General features: G+C 44.7%; 1 protein-coding gene across 2 annotated transcripts in view; it reads right to left on the bottom strand.

Annotated features, from left to right (window-relative positions):
• LOC139814196 (agrin-like) overlaps positions 1-15,989 on the bottom strand; it is a 139,238-nt gene that overhangs the window by 38,083 nt on the left and 85,166 nt on the right. Inside the window, exon 1 of one of the 2 annotated variants that reach the window (XM_071780288.1) lies at positions 998-4,645. The exons of the other annotated variant lie outside the window; for it this stretch is intronic. Coding sequence (XP_071636389.1) covers positions 998-1,190 — 193 coding nt within the window. The 5' untranslated portion in view covers positions 1,191-4,645. Of the gene's footprint in view, positions 1-997; positions 4,646-15,989 lie in introns of those variants that run through there. 2 annotated transcript variants of the gene reach the window in all.

Here is a 15,989-nt window from a genome sequence, read left to right as displayed (position 1 = left end):
AAAAAAAGGGCTTTATAGTACATTATAATCCCGACGTAATTCTCTGCAGCGGTACGTGAAAAGTGGTATAACATAATATCGTGTCCTATGTCACTTGTCCTGTGCTTCGCACCTGATCTCCAATTATTTTTAATCGTTTATTTACAATAACCCGCCTCTTATATATGATAATCAGGTGTGTTGGCACGATGTGCTGGCTTTTCCATTTAAAATGCACGATACAAATGCGACGATCCGTTTTCCAGCGGCGGCGTGTACACACGATGAAAAATTCGATGTGTTCTCGCGGAGCTTAATCAATGATATTTTTTCCGTATCGCGAGCCCGCACCACCGCCGCTGCCGCCGCCGCCGAAATGTAATTGCGGACCGTAAACACGCGCGTGTACGTACCATACGTTATGGGCTGTAACGCATCGTAAAATTAAATCCGCGCGATTCGCGATGAATAAACTATCGCCCGCTGGGATTCATTCGCGACGGAATTTACGCGCCACGTTTTTGGCGGTGCGGCAGGAAAAAAGAAGCGGGCGCGTGTCCCGGACGAGCAGCATCACGCGTGGCGCAGCGTGCCGGATCATTAATCCCTAAGGGCCGACTCGAAAAGAGATGTATGTATGCGTACATGTGTGTGTATATGTGTGTATATGTGGTAGAGACGGAAGGAGGGTTGTTTGTGCACCGTTAAAATTTTATCGCGTGTGCATGAGAGAAATTTGCGGCCCCCAACTGAATATTTCCGTAGATGGGCGTCGTAACCGGCGAGATATATTTCTCGAGGAAAGTGGACGTGATGGTTTACACTCGGTTATACTGCATGAATCATTGGCACGGCGCGACACGGATACGCGAGAACTTTTGTAGTGTGTCCCGGATGTTACGTGTGTTTTTACAGAACAAATTTTAATCCTTTTACATCGAAACGTATAATGGAAGATACTGAACGGCTGACCTCGAAGACCCGTTAGGGCGATCGTTTGTCGCGCATTCCGGAATACCTTTCGGGAAGACGTAGCAGCAGTGGGATACCGTTAACGTGGTGCACACTATCAGCAGCAGGAGGACGTACGTTGACGTTGCACGCGAGCGTTGCCGCCGTCGGCCGACGCCGCTTTTTCCGCAAATCAAATCCGCCATCGCCGTCTCTTCCGTCACCGTCGCCGTCGTCGTTCGCGACGCGCGATTACTCATTCCGCCCCTTCGAATATTGCCCTTTTTGTTCCCTTCTCACCGGGGAAAAATAGAGAATAAAAACCCCCCGAAATCTTCCGCCGTCGCACCGATCGCGGGATCTGCGCGTTCGAGGATGGCACCGGGGATTATTCGCGGTCTCGGGAACGCGCATGCACGCGGCGCGCAGTAAAGCGAATGCGGAAAGCGGTGAGTTATTAACGCTATACCTATATACGGTTATAGTGGCGGTGTCAATTAGGAACAGTAATTGGAAATTCAAGCTGCCTAAGCGTTCGTGTGTCGAAGGATGCGAGCGTGGATGCGCGGGAAAGGCGCTACGCGGAATGTTAATGAGGAACTAATGTGATTCTTGCTACCCTTGTTCTCTATCGTTCACTTTTCTATCATTACTACTGCCACTCTGTTGCCCTTTTTCTTAACAGTAGTTACGATATCGCTTCAAAGCGATGCATTAAATCGATCTATCGTATGGAATCTCAGTGATGAAAGATATAAGCGGAGGACAGTCGTGGGGTATCTTTTGCTATGCGATCAGCGTATAACCAATCGAAGCGAATAGGTAATGGCTTATACAGAGTGCATTTACAATTCATTGTCGATCAATTTTATGCGTTTCACGACGATGGCTTTTTTTCGATACACGATTTGCTGTGTAAACCGAGCAATTGAGAGTCCCGTCATCTATTTAATTCTCCTCGGTTTTGTTTCCCGAGCGGAGAAACTCGCTCGCCGTTTCGCCTCCCTCTTCTCCTTCTCTCTGATCAGTGATAGCGATGCAAAGCGCCGGAACGTCATTACGGACGTCGAAAGCCAGTAGCTGAGCCGGATGATTGATCGCGGCCTCGTTTGCATTCAATAACTCCCGTCGGTGTATTTTCGATTTGGCATTCACCGCAACCCGATTATCGTCGTTAATGCATTTAATTCGCCGGTCAGTCGTCGGCGTCGAGCGGCGCATTATTAATTATCGGTATGACAAACGCAATTAGCGGTCGCGTATCTCTCGCGCGTGTATAACGTCCGTCCGTCCGTTCGTCGTCGCGACTCGACTTGTCTCTGATATTTCCCTCCGATGTTCCGGCTTTCTAACTTCGAGCTGGAACTTCCCTTCGTGTGTGTAACATGTGCGTGGCGGGTAGAGGCGAAATTTTACACTGTATCGCGGAATATAAACTAATGGGACGATAGTTGTGGCAGCAGCAGAGGCGTTCATTATCTAAGGCGAGACCTCTAAAAACACACAAAATGTATATACAGACAACAAACAACTGTAATGAGTGAAAAGCGTGCGCGAGTTGAGCTAACGGGCATAGCTATTTAAAGCAATATTGTTACACCCATTTGAAACAGTGAGCATTAAGTCTGATAACAGGTATATAGCACTTATTGTTAGCGTAAACATTTACCGTAGAAATTTCTAAATTGACCTTATTCTTACAACCCAGGGGGTTCGCGTGTGAGCGAGCTGAGATCATCGGCAAGAAAAGAAAAACAAAATGGATATTTCATAGGTGGAGTTTATATAAAAGTATCGTTTTTTAAAAATCGTTTTTTTAAATCCTTCAAGTAAGAAAATATTTTTACTTAAGATTTAAGGCAAAGTAAACTCCTCGGAATACTAAGCAGATTCTCGTTCCCTTGAAAGAAGATTTCGAATAATGTCCCACGTGGACTGAAAGAATTAAACATAATGATGAAGATATAAAGTGAAGGGAAAATAGCGAAAAGGAAACTTCAAAATATTCTAATGACCGCGTCGCTTCCGGGACAGATATTGGAACGGGCGCAGCAAAATTAGATCTGGATTTAAATTGCAAGGTGAAGTTAATGAGGTGACTCAACTGAGAAATGGATGTTGAAGTTACTGGAGTTTGGAAACTGAGCGGATCCGTTGGAAGTTCGGCCGGAAGTTGAAGTTTTTACAGACCATGATGGTAAGTCCCGGATGCCCTTAACGACGGTCAAATGTTCATTAAAGTTCGGGGGACGTGAACACAAATGAGAGACGCTAATATTTTCATCGATAGATCGCGCATACCGATTTTTTTTCCTCATAATTAGTAGCGCCAATCATATCTCCAAACTCGTTTCTCCCTGTTATACACCAGCTATTGTATTTCGTTCGGATATAATTGACGAAAAGCGTATACTCTCGCGATATCGAGATAGCGTCGATGATAATTGTTACGAGCATGGCACTCGATTAAAATACACCAGTTATCGGATATAAACGTATGGGTTAAATTAATTGAACGTGAAGCGCTTTATTCCCTGCGTCTGTATCGATTGGCAGTTTTTCGTTTAAAGTGTCGATCTCGTAAAGAGAGCATCTCGGGCATCGTTCAAATAAAACGCCTAGATGAAATTGTTTCCGTTTGAAATGTTAGTCTCGGACATCGTTTACATAAACGTGTCTGAATAAAATTGTTTTGTTTTATTTTGCAACGTTGCAATCCGTCACGATTTTTCGTACGTAATTTTTATCATATAAATTTCCGTTCTTTTTCCAAGAGACTATTATACGTATAAACGATGTGTCAGTTAGTCATTTTCGTTATGTGACGTTTAAAATTAAGGACGTAATAATATTTTATACTCGCCGTACTTTTAATCTCTTAGAAACTAAAAAAAAAATCCTAGTTCAATAAAATCACCCCGAAAGAATTAATATTAATTGTGGCTTTAGACAGAATTTGAATAATTATATTTTCCACGAACCGCCCTAAAGCATCCACGCATCAATCTATTTTAAACAGAGAGAACCCGGAGATTTCGCGCAATCGCCGCCGATTAATGACGGAAATTAATACACCCGATAGGAAAGTGCCATTAATGATCTCTTTTCGTCCGTTTCCGTCCGTCGGTGATGAAATAATTATCCGACCGTGTCCGACGAGCGAGTCGAGAGAAATTGGGCCTGTGGGAGGCCGGACGAGCGTTGTTTCGCGCTGCAGCGGAATTGAATGGCCAATTCAACGACGGAAAAGTACATTTCGCCGTAACCAACAATTGCCTAATTTGGACGAGAATCCCGTTGTCGGGACAAAGCGCACGCATACCGTGGAAGAACCGGGTTTCATTCTCCCCCTACGGCCCTACCCCGAGCTCTTCGGTCCCTTCGGACGGCGCGTCGACGTAATATCGTAATTAATAATCCATTCTAGTTGGTTTTTGTCGGTGCACCTGACCGTCGCAGCTCACCGTTACCGCTTACGGGTAATTTATTACCCGCAGACCACCTGCGTGGCGTTACTTCTGTACGGAGCCCGCATTTTTTCGGTTGATAATCATTTCAATTTTAATGATTCTGCCAGAATATTTTGCGAGAATAATTCTCGTTAAATAAAGCGCATAATATTATCAGGTTTATCGTTTCTCCGGTTTTTCGGGTAAATTTCCGGCGATTCGACAGTAAAATTTTCGACTGGAGGACGAAAAGCCTATTTTTAGGCTCCACGGCTCCACTTATTTTTCGTAGTATAAAATTTCAACACATATATGGAAGTTATAAATAAAAATCATAAAAAAGTAATAAAAAAAATCGCCCGTCTAAAGGGTAAATAATTTTCCATATAAATTAATGGTAATTGCTTCTTCGTTTTACGCCGTTCCGGCTTACGAAAAGTTTTACAGCAAAGTTTTCCGATAGCGGGGGAAACCTGTATTTCTGAAATATAATAAATTTCTAAAGAATTTCTTTGCAGCCTTCAAAGCGCTTGATCAATTTCACGAGTCGCTATTGCTTCCTATATATATTAGGAATAATATCTCGTCCTCAAAGTTGCATTTCGAAAGCCTCGAGTCTTTTCACGTCGAGTCGATTTCGAGGACCGTAACGATAAACGTCGTATCGGAGCTATAACGCTCACGGCCATCAGAGCGAGGCCGCTCGTTTCACGCAAGAACGCTTTGGCGCCGTCTAAAAGGGCACGGTGTAACAGCACGGGGATAGAATCGAATCTTGTTGGGCGCGCGTCTAGGGTGCAATTCAACGCAATTGCCAATTAGTGGCTCATTACCGAAACGTATGACGGCAACAGAGGGATAGAATAGATCAGGATTGGAATCCTAGGCAGCCGCAGTTTCGGAGCTTGCTGACCGGAGAGGGGGAGGGGGCCTGATAATGAGATTGGTGCTCTCTGGCTGCGTGTACCTGGTCCGATCGTGCTGAATGAGCCTCATTAGGCAAACTTTGAGGACCGACCGGCTATATTGACGGGTCAGGAAATGGAGGAACGGATGTCGAGGCGAATGACGAGGGCCAGCGGCGACGTAAGGACCGCGGTGGGCTTCGAACAGGAATGTCGATTGGATCGACTGAACGGCCGATCTGAAACAGGACCCATTAGTTTCCATTTGCGCGTTCGCAGGTGCTTGTTCATGCCAGTTGTCGTCTGACAGTTCGTCGAAGCAAACTGCCGGGTTTCCGCCAACCGCTGTTTACAAGACCGTTATGTGCCCGAGATGTGATTTTACGGAAATGCACTCGGCTCAGATCTCCGGTGCACCGAGCGAAAGTATCTTCCACGCCGGAGAACACTCGACTCTCGACGCTCGATATAGCGATCGTAAATCAAACTGGAAAGCCTCTCGCGCGCGCGGCTTAAATAAACACAAGTCGCGAAATCCCTGACTTTCGTCATTAGCGAAGTTTCAACGAAATCCAGACGTCATCGCGATTGTGCGCGGACTTAATGTAATTCCATGGCACCGACGCGGATGACGCGGACGGAAAGGAATCAGATCGGACTTCGGGATTACGTCTGCCGGGGATTACGAAAAGATCAAAGGGATGTCATACGTCGAGATCTTTGATAAGATATAACACCAAAATTATATGGGCGCATCGTGGCAATCTCGCGCGCTCGCGCAAGGGAAAGATTTCCGCGTTGATAATGATAATGGACTGTTTTCGACTTTTATGATACAGCTGAGGCAACATGTTTGCGAGGTCGAAATGCGACCCCGTAATGCTATCTCGAAACGAAATATCAGATCAAAAAACCATGTTATAAATTATAAACAAAACTAAATATTTTCCTTTAATTCTTTCTATTTTTCTAGAGTCTAGAGACACAAATGTATAAAGATAAGTCAACACCGAAGAATATAAAAATCAGACTCTGTATTAGCAATTTTATTTAATTCGCGAACGCAATTGGTCTTAAATATTTTATTTTTTTCTTCGTCATTTTTATTCTCACGAAACTATAATTATCTGCCATTTGTATTCATTAATTCGTGTTATTAATTATATAATAGATATTATTACTTACAGATACTTTATCGTTTATCACATTATCTTAATTACCCAAACTTCTCGAAGTCGTTATCAAGGATCAAGGTGCGCTAATCAATACTCGCTTCACTTAGGGAAGACAACGAACTTTGTTCCGAATCGACGCTTCCAGTGTTCGATTTGTCTTGGGTCAGTCGAACATCGTCGAGAAAAGGAGAAGCGGTTGTTCCGCGAGAAGATGCGAGGGACATTAAAAGCGCAATTATCACCGGCTTAATTACAGAACGCTTGTTACATCAGCTGCTTTTCCCCGGGCTCGTTCTTACTATTCATTCTTTTGACGCGTAATCCTCTTTCACGAACTACTTGCCGCGCGCGATAATCCCTCCCTGCTAAGTCAATTCATCTGTGAAATAAAACGTAAAGGGATTCGTTTTGCGACTCGCACGTGAGGATTAAAAACGTTTTCCTCTCAATCATCTTAGGATCTAATCGTCGAGATCAGATCGCCGTGTATAGCGCGCGCGGCGCTGCGCTGAATTAATCCTCCTGAGAGGTTTAAGGCTTCCGCTTCGCGTACTCTGTGAGTAAATTGATACGATATTCAAAGGTCGGACTTCAATGGCGATTGCCGCGGCAACGATGAAATTTTACAATGCCGAGGAGAAACGGATATCTCCGGCAGCGCTTGGAAAAAAGAATTATAAGCATACTCGCGAGTACATAATTATGTAGGTACAATTTGCGTTTGCGGAGGCGCAATTACATTCGGCAATTAAAAACAGCGCGTGCACGCGAGAGGGGCCGCGCAATTAGCGGCTGAATCGTCACATGTTCCGCTGACGTTAACCGATTTTTAGCACGGTTGGTAAACGTACTTGACCGGCGCGGCTGATCCCGGACCGCTTATCTGCCCGCGGTCTGACCACACCGTGGATAGTTCCACTTATCTCGCCCTGACACCGCTCGCTCCGCTCTTATTCTAAGGACAGAGGCATGCCAGCGGCAAGCATCGCTGTTATCTGTGTATATCTAATCAACGTAACGACGACCCTCTCGGGCGCGTGACACGCGTGTTATCCGAGGAGAGTAAACGCCCGGGAGGGTTGAACGGAGGAGAGGGTATAAACTTGAGCGCAACCGGGCCGCGCACTTGACGTGCACGTTCGATGCGGCGATAAGCCGCGATTAATGCGTTATCTGATCCGTGCACGAGCGTGGATTTGCCCGTCCCGCATCTCCGCGATTTTTAAGATTGCGATCGCGGCAACGAGGTGCCGTCCGCTTTATTCTCCCATCCCGCGTGACGGTTCCTCCTCGGAGAAGACAGGTCTCGCACCGCGCGGTGGAATCTGATTTCAAAAGTTAGGGAAAGCTTCCGGGAGGTAATTAATTAAACGTAAAACCGTCCGATATCGGCCGTAATTTTATTTTAATTGCCGTTCATTTGGTTGGTGCCAATTTACATATTTTGATAAATTATGAGTTTAATGAATCATAAGCGATTTTCGATATTAATTACTCGGTTAATATGTATGCACTTTTTATACATATTTGCATTTTACATTTATATACGCATAGATAAGGCAGTAATTCGTAATATTAATATTTGAAGAATATATAACGCGGCATGTTTGCGCACGTATAGACGACGTATATTACATGTTACGCGGACAGCTTACTCTTTTAATACGTTTTGATTAATATCCACCGTGCGATTTTATTTACTTGCGCGAAATTCACGTTTATTTACGTGACATTTAATTGCAGAAAATCCGACGCGGAGGAACATCCGGGACGCGCGCGCGCGCGCGCGTGAGATCGCGCGATTTTTTAATTACAGGAAATTCGAAACGGCGCGCGCGTTATATTTATCCGCGATATTTTACGTCACGTAACTGTTTGAATGCATTACACGAAGTATCGATTTCTGCTGCCATTTTTTCCGCGTCGGACGTACTCTCCCCCGCGTCAGAAATTAAAGTCACGTATACGCGCGAGCGTCCGTTAAACGGAAGTGGAACAGTGAACGGCAACGATCGTTTCGCCATGAAGTGCCGCTTTCTGCTCATATCGTGCATATACATCTCCATCTCCTTTTGAAACTTATTATTATTGTATTTAATAAGTCCTTAGCTTTACTTCAGCTTCAGCTATATACTTTCGTAAAATTATATACGTATTAAATTATCTCCGAGAAGTTTTTTAAATTTTAAATCCGCGCGTGAAGCAGTTAAATCACGAAATATATACCCACCTTAGATTTTTTTTTTTTTTAATTAAGAAGAGATATGAACATTTTTATGTTTAAAATATTAAAAATTAAAATGTTATTGATTATAATATTTTATACAAATGAATAAAGAAATATTGAAATTACTGACTCTTAAAAATAACATTTGCAAGATTTAGATTACAAGATGGCTCTAATTCGACTTCGAATAGTAATCTCGGGTAATAATCGAATGGAAATAAACAATTAAATTTTTACTTGTTTTTTATTTTCGTAGTCATCTATTCGCGTATAAAAATTTTTAAATTTTAGTCGAAATAACAAAATGACTTGCTTTGTGAGATTACAATTTCAAGAAAAAAAAGAAACGATTCTTATTTTGCTGACAAAATATTATTTTTATCAAAATTATTTTGAAAACCATCGGATTATAGACAGTATCTAAAACCATTCTTATTTTAAATTCTAGAGATCTAACTTCTCAGATTACTGAGTGTGTAAAAAACAGACATCTCTCGTCTCGGGTTGTTCTGTGGTATACCCGAATCGGGATCGATCCCGAAGACTCGCTCGCGAGTGCAATTTCGTGTCTGCCTGGCATTCGTTTCGCGGCTGTGAGCCTCGATTGAATTACGCGAGTCGAAGTCGGGCGGTGTTTTGCTTATTCTACCGGCATCGTGTATCGGGATAAGAGCACCCAGGTCGCGCATACGACGAGTCGTGGTTACACCGGTAACTATGTTTATTCACTCGCAGGTGGTCGCCCGTTAATGGAACACGCGCCACGGCGTTGTTGCTCTCGTTACTATCGGCGCTAGCCAGTCTTCTCCACCTTCATCTAGACAAGGTTTCACCCCCCCCCTCCGTAGACGAAACGCGTCCTTTTGCCGGAATTTTCGAGGTCGTTAACTTTCGACCCCGCGCGACTCCTCCGGGGAGCGACCAGCGTGCGCGTTGCAGCAGCACGCTCGTAACGCGCGTCTCGTTGTTAAAAGGAAACTCGTCCGTTCCATTACCGTCGCGATCGTTTTAAATCGTATCACTTAAGTCCGTTGGTTAACTCCCGACCGTTTCCCCGAGGTTTATCGCCGCTTCCTCGATTTATCGCGCGCCCGCTCGTCTCTCGGCTTGCCTTTCCTCCCTTCCCCTTCGTCCCCCTTTAACGCGCCCGAAGAGTTTTCCGTGTTACGTCGCGGTCGAGTTTTACGCTCGGCTACATTACCCGTCCGACAGTAGCCGCGCTGGAGTGTGCTTCCAATTACGTAATTAACCCTTCCGCTCCGCCCGGCGTGGCCGTATGGTTACGCAGTAACAATACTCGGGGATTGTAGTTGCGAAACTCAGGCACGAAAATTTAAATGAATGAGTTAGGGACGGTTATATACTCAAATTAACGTTCTCCGTTCAAATCTCGGTATAATTGCGAGAGTCACGGAAAAAAAGTAAAGTCGGAAAAAATGTTGTGAGACCGTGTGCGTGCGTGCGTGCGTGTGCGTGCGTTGAAAGTTTATTTTTTAAGCAAAATTGAGCTCGAGCCGACACTTTTGACAGTGTTTTAATGCCATTCAGTTTGATCACTATTTGATACGAGCACTTTCATGTCATATAAATCGTGTGCGCGCTCGGCAATTCCGCGCTCCACTTTTTCCCCCCGCAATATTTTTTCGCACAGGCTGTTTATTTCTCGTTTCAGCATCGCGCTAACGAATTCTCACAGTCATTTTGCCTTCGAGCGCCGCGCCGTCGCGGTTGAACGAGAGAAAAGAAAAAGCGCAGAGGAGGAGGCCCCCGTCGTTGGAGGGACGGAACGACAGGCGAGATGGAAGGCGAGGGAAAAACGCGGCTAAGGGGTCCCTTCCGACACCTCCGGGGAAATACTGGAACTCTCGTAAAAATAATGCGCGGCTCGTTTGTTGCGTCGGACAGTGATTCGTCCGAGCGAGGCCGGCGACCCGAGAAAATGGTGCGGGGGCCGCCAGGGGAGCCGGGAACATTTTTCACCCGTGTACTTAGTATTCGTTACAACCGGAGAGGTCGTCTCGCCGACACGAGTTGCGCGGGCGAGAGACGAGAGAGAGAGAGAACGAGTGAATAGAGGGTGCAATTTCTCGCAAGGCGATGTCTGGCCGTGTAACGGACGTATCTCTCTGCCGAGGGCACGTCTCTCATCCCTCTCTATATCTCAGATTATTCTTAAAACTTTACGTGTGAGGATATTGCACTTATGAAGTTTCACAATGCGCATCGCGTTGTCGAAATTCCTCGCTCCTTTTTTCTCTTCTGCTTGCTTTTGCTGTATTTCGTTAAAAGATATGGCCGCGTTTCCTCGCGCTTCGTGCGTATACCTACATTGCGAGCGATAATAAACATTACTGTAGTTGTTTCGTTGAACGAGACACGTTATACAGTTATACGACTTCCGAGTAGCAACAATGCGCGCGAGAGAAGCGCCATCGTAATTCTTCGCCGTTATTTTACGAGCCGCCCTTTGAACACCGCCCGGGGAATATCAAGACCTAACGGGCGCGCGGCGTGTTTTTACGCACGCGGTGATTAAAATGCAGCGAGGGAAAAACGAGGTGGAAATTCGACGGCTAATTAAAGCGGTATTAAACGTGAAATAAGGGGGCGGCGCGGCAGTACGCAGATTACAAAGGAGTCCCAACAAATTTTCAATTTCCGTCTCGCCTTTGCGAGGTAAATGAATGGTAAGCTCGCGAAGATACGGCCGCCGGCGGCGTATCTTCTGCTATCCTACGCGAGAATGACTTTCAAGAAAAGCGGGAATGCGGATTGCGAGTCTTGCATCGTGTCTTTGGGAGATGATGTTGATGCAGTGAAACACAGTTAAACGAGAAATGCCACAATATGCATGAATCGACGAATCGCGAGGGGTAGGCTACGCGGGACAGCTCGTTTGACGTGACGCATGATGTACGACGACGTTCGTTTCCGCGATGTATTTCATGTTCGCGTAAAAAATAAAAAAAAACTTTATCCGGAACCGACAGGACAGTTTCCGTGTGGATCGGATAGACACGGGCGGACTTATTCGCAGACGCGGGCTGGATTGGCAATCTAACTACACTTAGGAACGCGTTCGAACAGGATCGAAGGGGAGTCGTACAAAAGTTTTTTAACAGATTGGAGGGCGAGTGGGAGAGAACTTCAGAAACAAAGTAGACTGATTGCACACGAGATGTAACTACTCTCTTTGATTGCTGGGTAAGCTCCCGAACGGCGGAAAGAAAAGAGAGAACGAAAGACAGAGAGCACACAGGGGCAAAAAGAAGAAGGCAGAAGAAGCGTTAACATAAAGATGGAAAAGGAGAAAGGAGGTGGATTAAATATTCTTTTTAATAGTAATACAGCATTAGCCGTAGGAATATTAAGCTTGAGAAAAAGCGCGCTGGCATTTTTAATTATTACAGCCGGCTCAACGTGTCCGTGATTTCATCAGTGATTTTATCTGTGACGTCGTCAACTTGTTTGCATATAGCTCGTATTTTCATAATTTTACGAACTGAGAAATTCAAGATCTAAAATTTTACGTCTCGAAATTCAATTGTGCAATAAATACAGCACGGTTTAAAGAACAAACAAGAAACTGCCTTGACGCAAGCTTACGAAGTATATAAAGAAAGATATGGCAATTTTTACGGTTAAAAAACTGAATTATTGCGAAGATGTTGCGGAAGGGAATCGCGAGATATAAATTCGAAGGGAAGGATACAGAAAGAGGGATCGGTCAAAAGCGCATCTCCCTTTGTGCGGTGCGGCAAACGCCACGCAAGCAACATTTGTCTGGTAACATTTATCATAGAAATTGGCTTTACAGATCCTTTTGATAGTCAGATATTTTCGATGAATGCAGAGCTGAGTGAAGAGAAAATGATTACGCAGGAGCTTCGTCGGATCGAAGGGTGCACAGCGGCGAGGACTGGAGGTGTAGTCTGGCTGCACGAGCGCGGAATGTAGCTACTTCGTTTTGATTACAAAGACACTCTCGGGAAAAGGTGGGAAAGCGGACGGGGTCGAAAGAAGAGAAATTGGTACAAAGGGAAGACCCTGTACCATCTTATGAATGCGTTGCCTTAACGGGCGAATGGGAGATCTTTACGTCTTTATTAAATACAGGATTTGCGTGTGTTCGATCTCAATTGCGCTTCCTCTCGACGTTAAATTGCAGATTGGGCATCAATGTATCCCCAGTGGCTTTCATAAAGAGACATTATAATCGTTCGTCGCTTAACAACAGGAGCTGGGAGAGTTAACTTTTTATCATAAAATCGATATATTACGAAGCACGCAGGAACATTCGACTCGGCTTGTGCCGGTATGTAATGACAGAAATTACATACGCGAGTTGTTAAGCCAGGTAGCGAATGTGTAATTTATGAAAGCACGCGCGGGAACGTTGGCTGGCGTGTCGTTAAAAAACGAGTCGATACGTTTCCAGGAAGAGAAAAAAAAGGGGGAGAGAGAGAGAGAAAAAAAAAAACAGCTGCGCGGGTTGTAGAGCCAGGATGGAAAGCGTGATTAGGTGCAGGGCTGCACCCACGGTGAAGGCTCGAGACGTCGGAGACGATGAATATTTAAGAGCGCTATTTTATACAGGCGATAAGCTGAACGTAACGGGGGGACGACGTTTCAACCGAAAATATTTGAGGGTCTCGTTGAAAACTCGGTGACAGAGGTCGCACATTCGCGTCATCGTCGCGAGGCGACGAGCAAACATGCTGAGTGCTACGCGACCACTACGAGAAGGGGGTGGAGAACGCTAAGCGATGAGATTTTCAAATTTATCTCGTGGAATTTATAATTTTATAAACGCCCGCGGGCGAGCTGCGTGCAACCGCCGGAAAACCGGGCGTGCCTTTTAAGCCGGTTCTACAATACGTCGCAAACGATGGCAACTGCTAGTTGAAAAGTGTTATTTCCACGTTGCGTTTGTCAATTGCGGTTGTCAAAAGAGAGTTGGCGAACTTTTAACTTTTTTGGCGACAGTAACTGACAATCAAAAATAACACTTTTATTGTAGAACCGACTTAAACGCAGACCGGTGGATGGCTGGTAGATGGCCGGTGGAGTAAAGCCAGTTCTACAATATGTCGCAATAAACGATGGCAACTGCTAGTTGAAAAGTGTTATTTCCACGTTGCGCTTGTCAATTGCGGTTGTCAAAAGAGAGTTGGCGAACTCTTAACACTTTTCAACTGGCAGTTGCCATCGTTTGCGACGTATTGTAGAACTGGCTTTAGCGCAACGATATTCGCGGGACGGTTGTAAATCTAGCGGGATCCAGCCGCATATTTTTAGCCGTTATCGCGGTACGTACGTAGCCGCGCCGATTGCATCGGAATTTATCTCCCGCGGCTGTGATTAATAACGCCGCGGCTCGCTCGCGATATATCACGCATAATGATGTAATAGTCTGCACTTTCCGCGGACCGCTACTCCTTATCCCGCCTCGGTATCTCTCTCTCTCCCTGCTGCGGTAAGCCTTAATAATAATACCGAAAGAAACGACGAAGGCGGTCACCGTGATGGATGAAAACCGGGCGGTGCATCGGCGCCATGATTGTATTAAATAAACATCGCTGTTGTGAGACGCGATTTTAAAAGTTTGCGACACGATGCTTCCGCGTGCCAGCGTTCTCCAGTGCCACCCGCCTGCGTCCCGGTTTCGGAAAAGATCGGCACGCTTGATGGGGATATGATTGATGCAGCGAGCTTATCGATGACACCGGAGCGCAAGATTGTCCGGCGAGGAAAGAGTGCTGAATAATTTCATTAATCTCTGGCTGAGGATGCTAATGATCATCGATCGACTGTGAAGTTTCTTAATCGACGATTAATTCGACGTCGCGTACCGATTCAAATTTACCCCAGCCAGGTTTTTTGTAGCGGATTAAGGATGGTAAGTGCACGGCGAGGCGGGCTCATCGCTGTTTTTACGCGGGATAAATTAAGAAAACTTTTAAGGAGCTTCAGATCCTTAAATCCAAATAAGAAGTAGAATACAAAAATTGAGATGGCACTTGAAGTGTAATTAGAAAGAGAGCTTCTCTCTTGTATAGGTTGCGATATTCCCGAATGCCGGCAAAGGATTAATCACAACAATTCGATTTATTCGCGATTCACGAGAAAGCGTGATGCAAAAGGAGAGCATTTCAAAGACGACCACACGTGGAATTAAATGCGAGCGCGATTGAAAGACCGCCAGGGGTTCATTGATAGCCGGCGTGATGCCGCGGGGGTCGATGGAAGAAGGAGTGAAAAGGGAATAAAAATTGATATGCCGCTGTGTATAGCGGCCGCGCAATTACAGTCGACGATTAAGCGTACAAATCCTTTCGGCAGCCATGCACTCCGATTCATTTGCTCGCTTAAGCGTGTCGTTTGACAAGTTTCTAATTAAATTTGCATTTAACGGCGAAACGAACGTCGTGCCTGACAAAGGAAGAATTCTCGCTCGACCGTCTCTCGCTCGAGCGGAGTAATATCATTCGAATAAAAATGCTGATTGCATTATAGGGAGGCGGATTTTTTTGTAGCGGTTTCTTTTTTTGTTCTTGCTACGGAAACATTGATACTCTGCAATAAAGAGCAGTTTGCAGACAAACGTTTTATTACTATTCGAGCGTTAAATCCGCTTTCGTATTATGTAAATATTCAGACGTTACGTTCAATACGATTTCTCATCTAATACTCTACATCTTCTTTCTTTTATGGCTATTTTTTGAATAAAATAATAATCGCTCTATTAAAAGTGATTATTAATACATTTAATTATCAAGTTTTAAAAGTAAAGAAATACAAATGGATTAATTTAAAATATTATAAAAGAAAAATTTTTATTTTTACATAATCAATAATTCAATTTCTTTGTTTATCTTTTCTTATTCATGTTATTTAATGTATCTGTTTTGTTCCGATCAAACTTGTCCGATCCAAAATAATAAATTTTGATTCTTGCTCTATCTTTCGCTTTCTTTTTCCTTCACTCGCTCCTTCCTTGCACGGCCATTCGCTCGATTGCCAGCTCCTGCCAATTAACGTCGAATAAAAGGACGTAATCGACTTTTTCTCAGCCGGAACTCACCGAGAGCAGACGGCGGGTTTGCCAACGTACATCGTGCTTAAGTCGCGTTTTCGGCGACATTTCACCCCCTCAAGCATTCCCAATGTTACATCACCTATTTTTGCTCGGTTACTATTTGATTACCGGTTGGGGTAATTCGCACGTGTCTCGAGAATTCACGTCGGAAGCGGGATATTTGCTCAATATGTCATGCGAGAGAGCTCGCTCTGTCTTTTTATC

This window comes from Temnothorax longispinosus, chromosome 6, assembly GCF_030848805.1.
Source record: "Temnothorax longispinosus isolate EJ_2023e chromosome 6, Tlon_JGU_v1, whole genome shotgun sequence".
Taxonomy (NCBI): Eukaryota; Metazoa; Arthropoda; class Insecta; order Hymenoptera; family Formicidae; genus Temnothorax; species Temnothorax longispinosus.
Note: the sequence above shows the minus strand (reverse complement) of the source record. Positions and strands in the feature narration are given on the sequence as shown.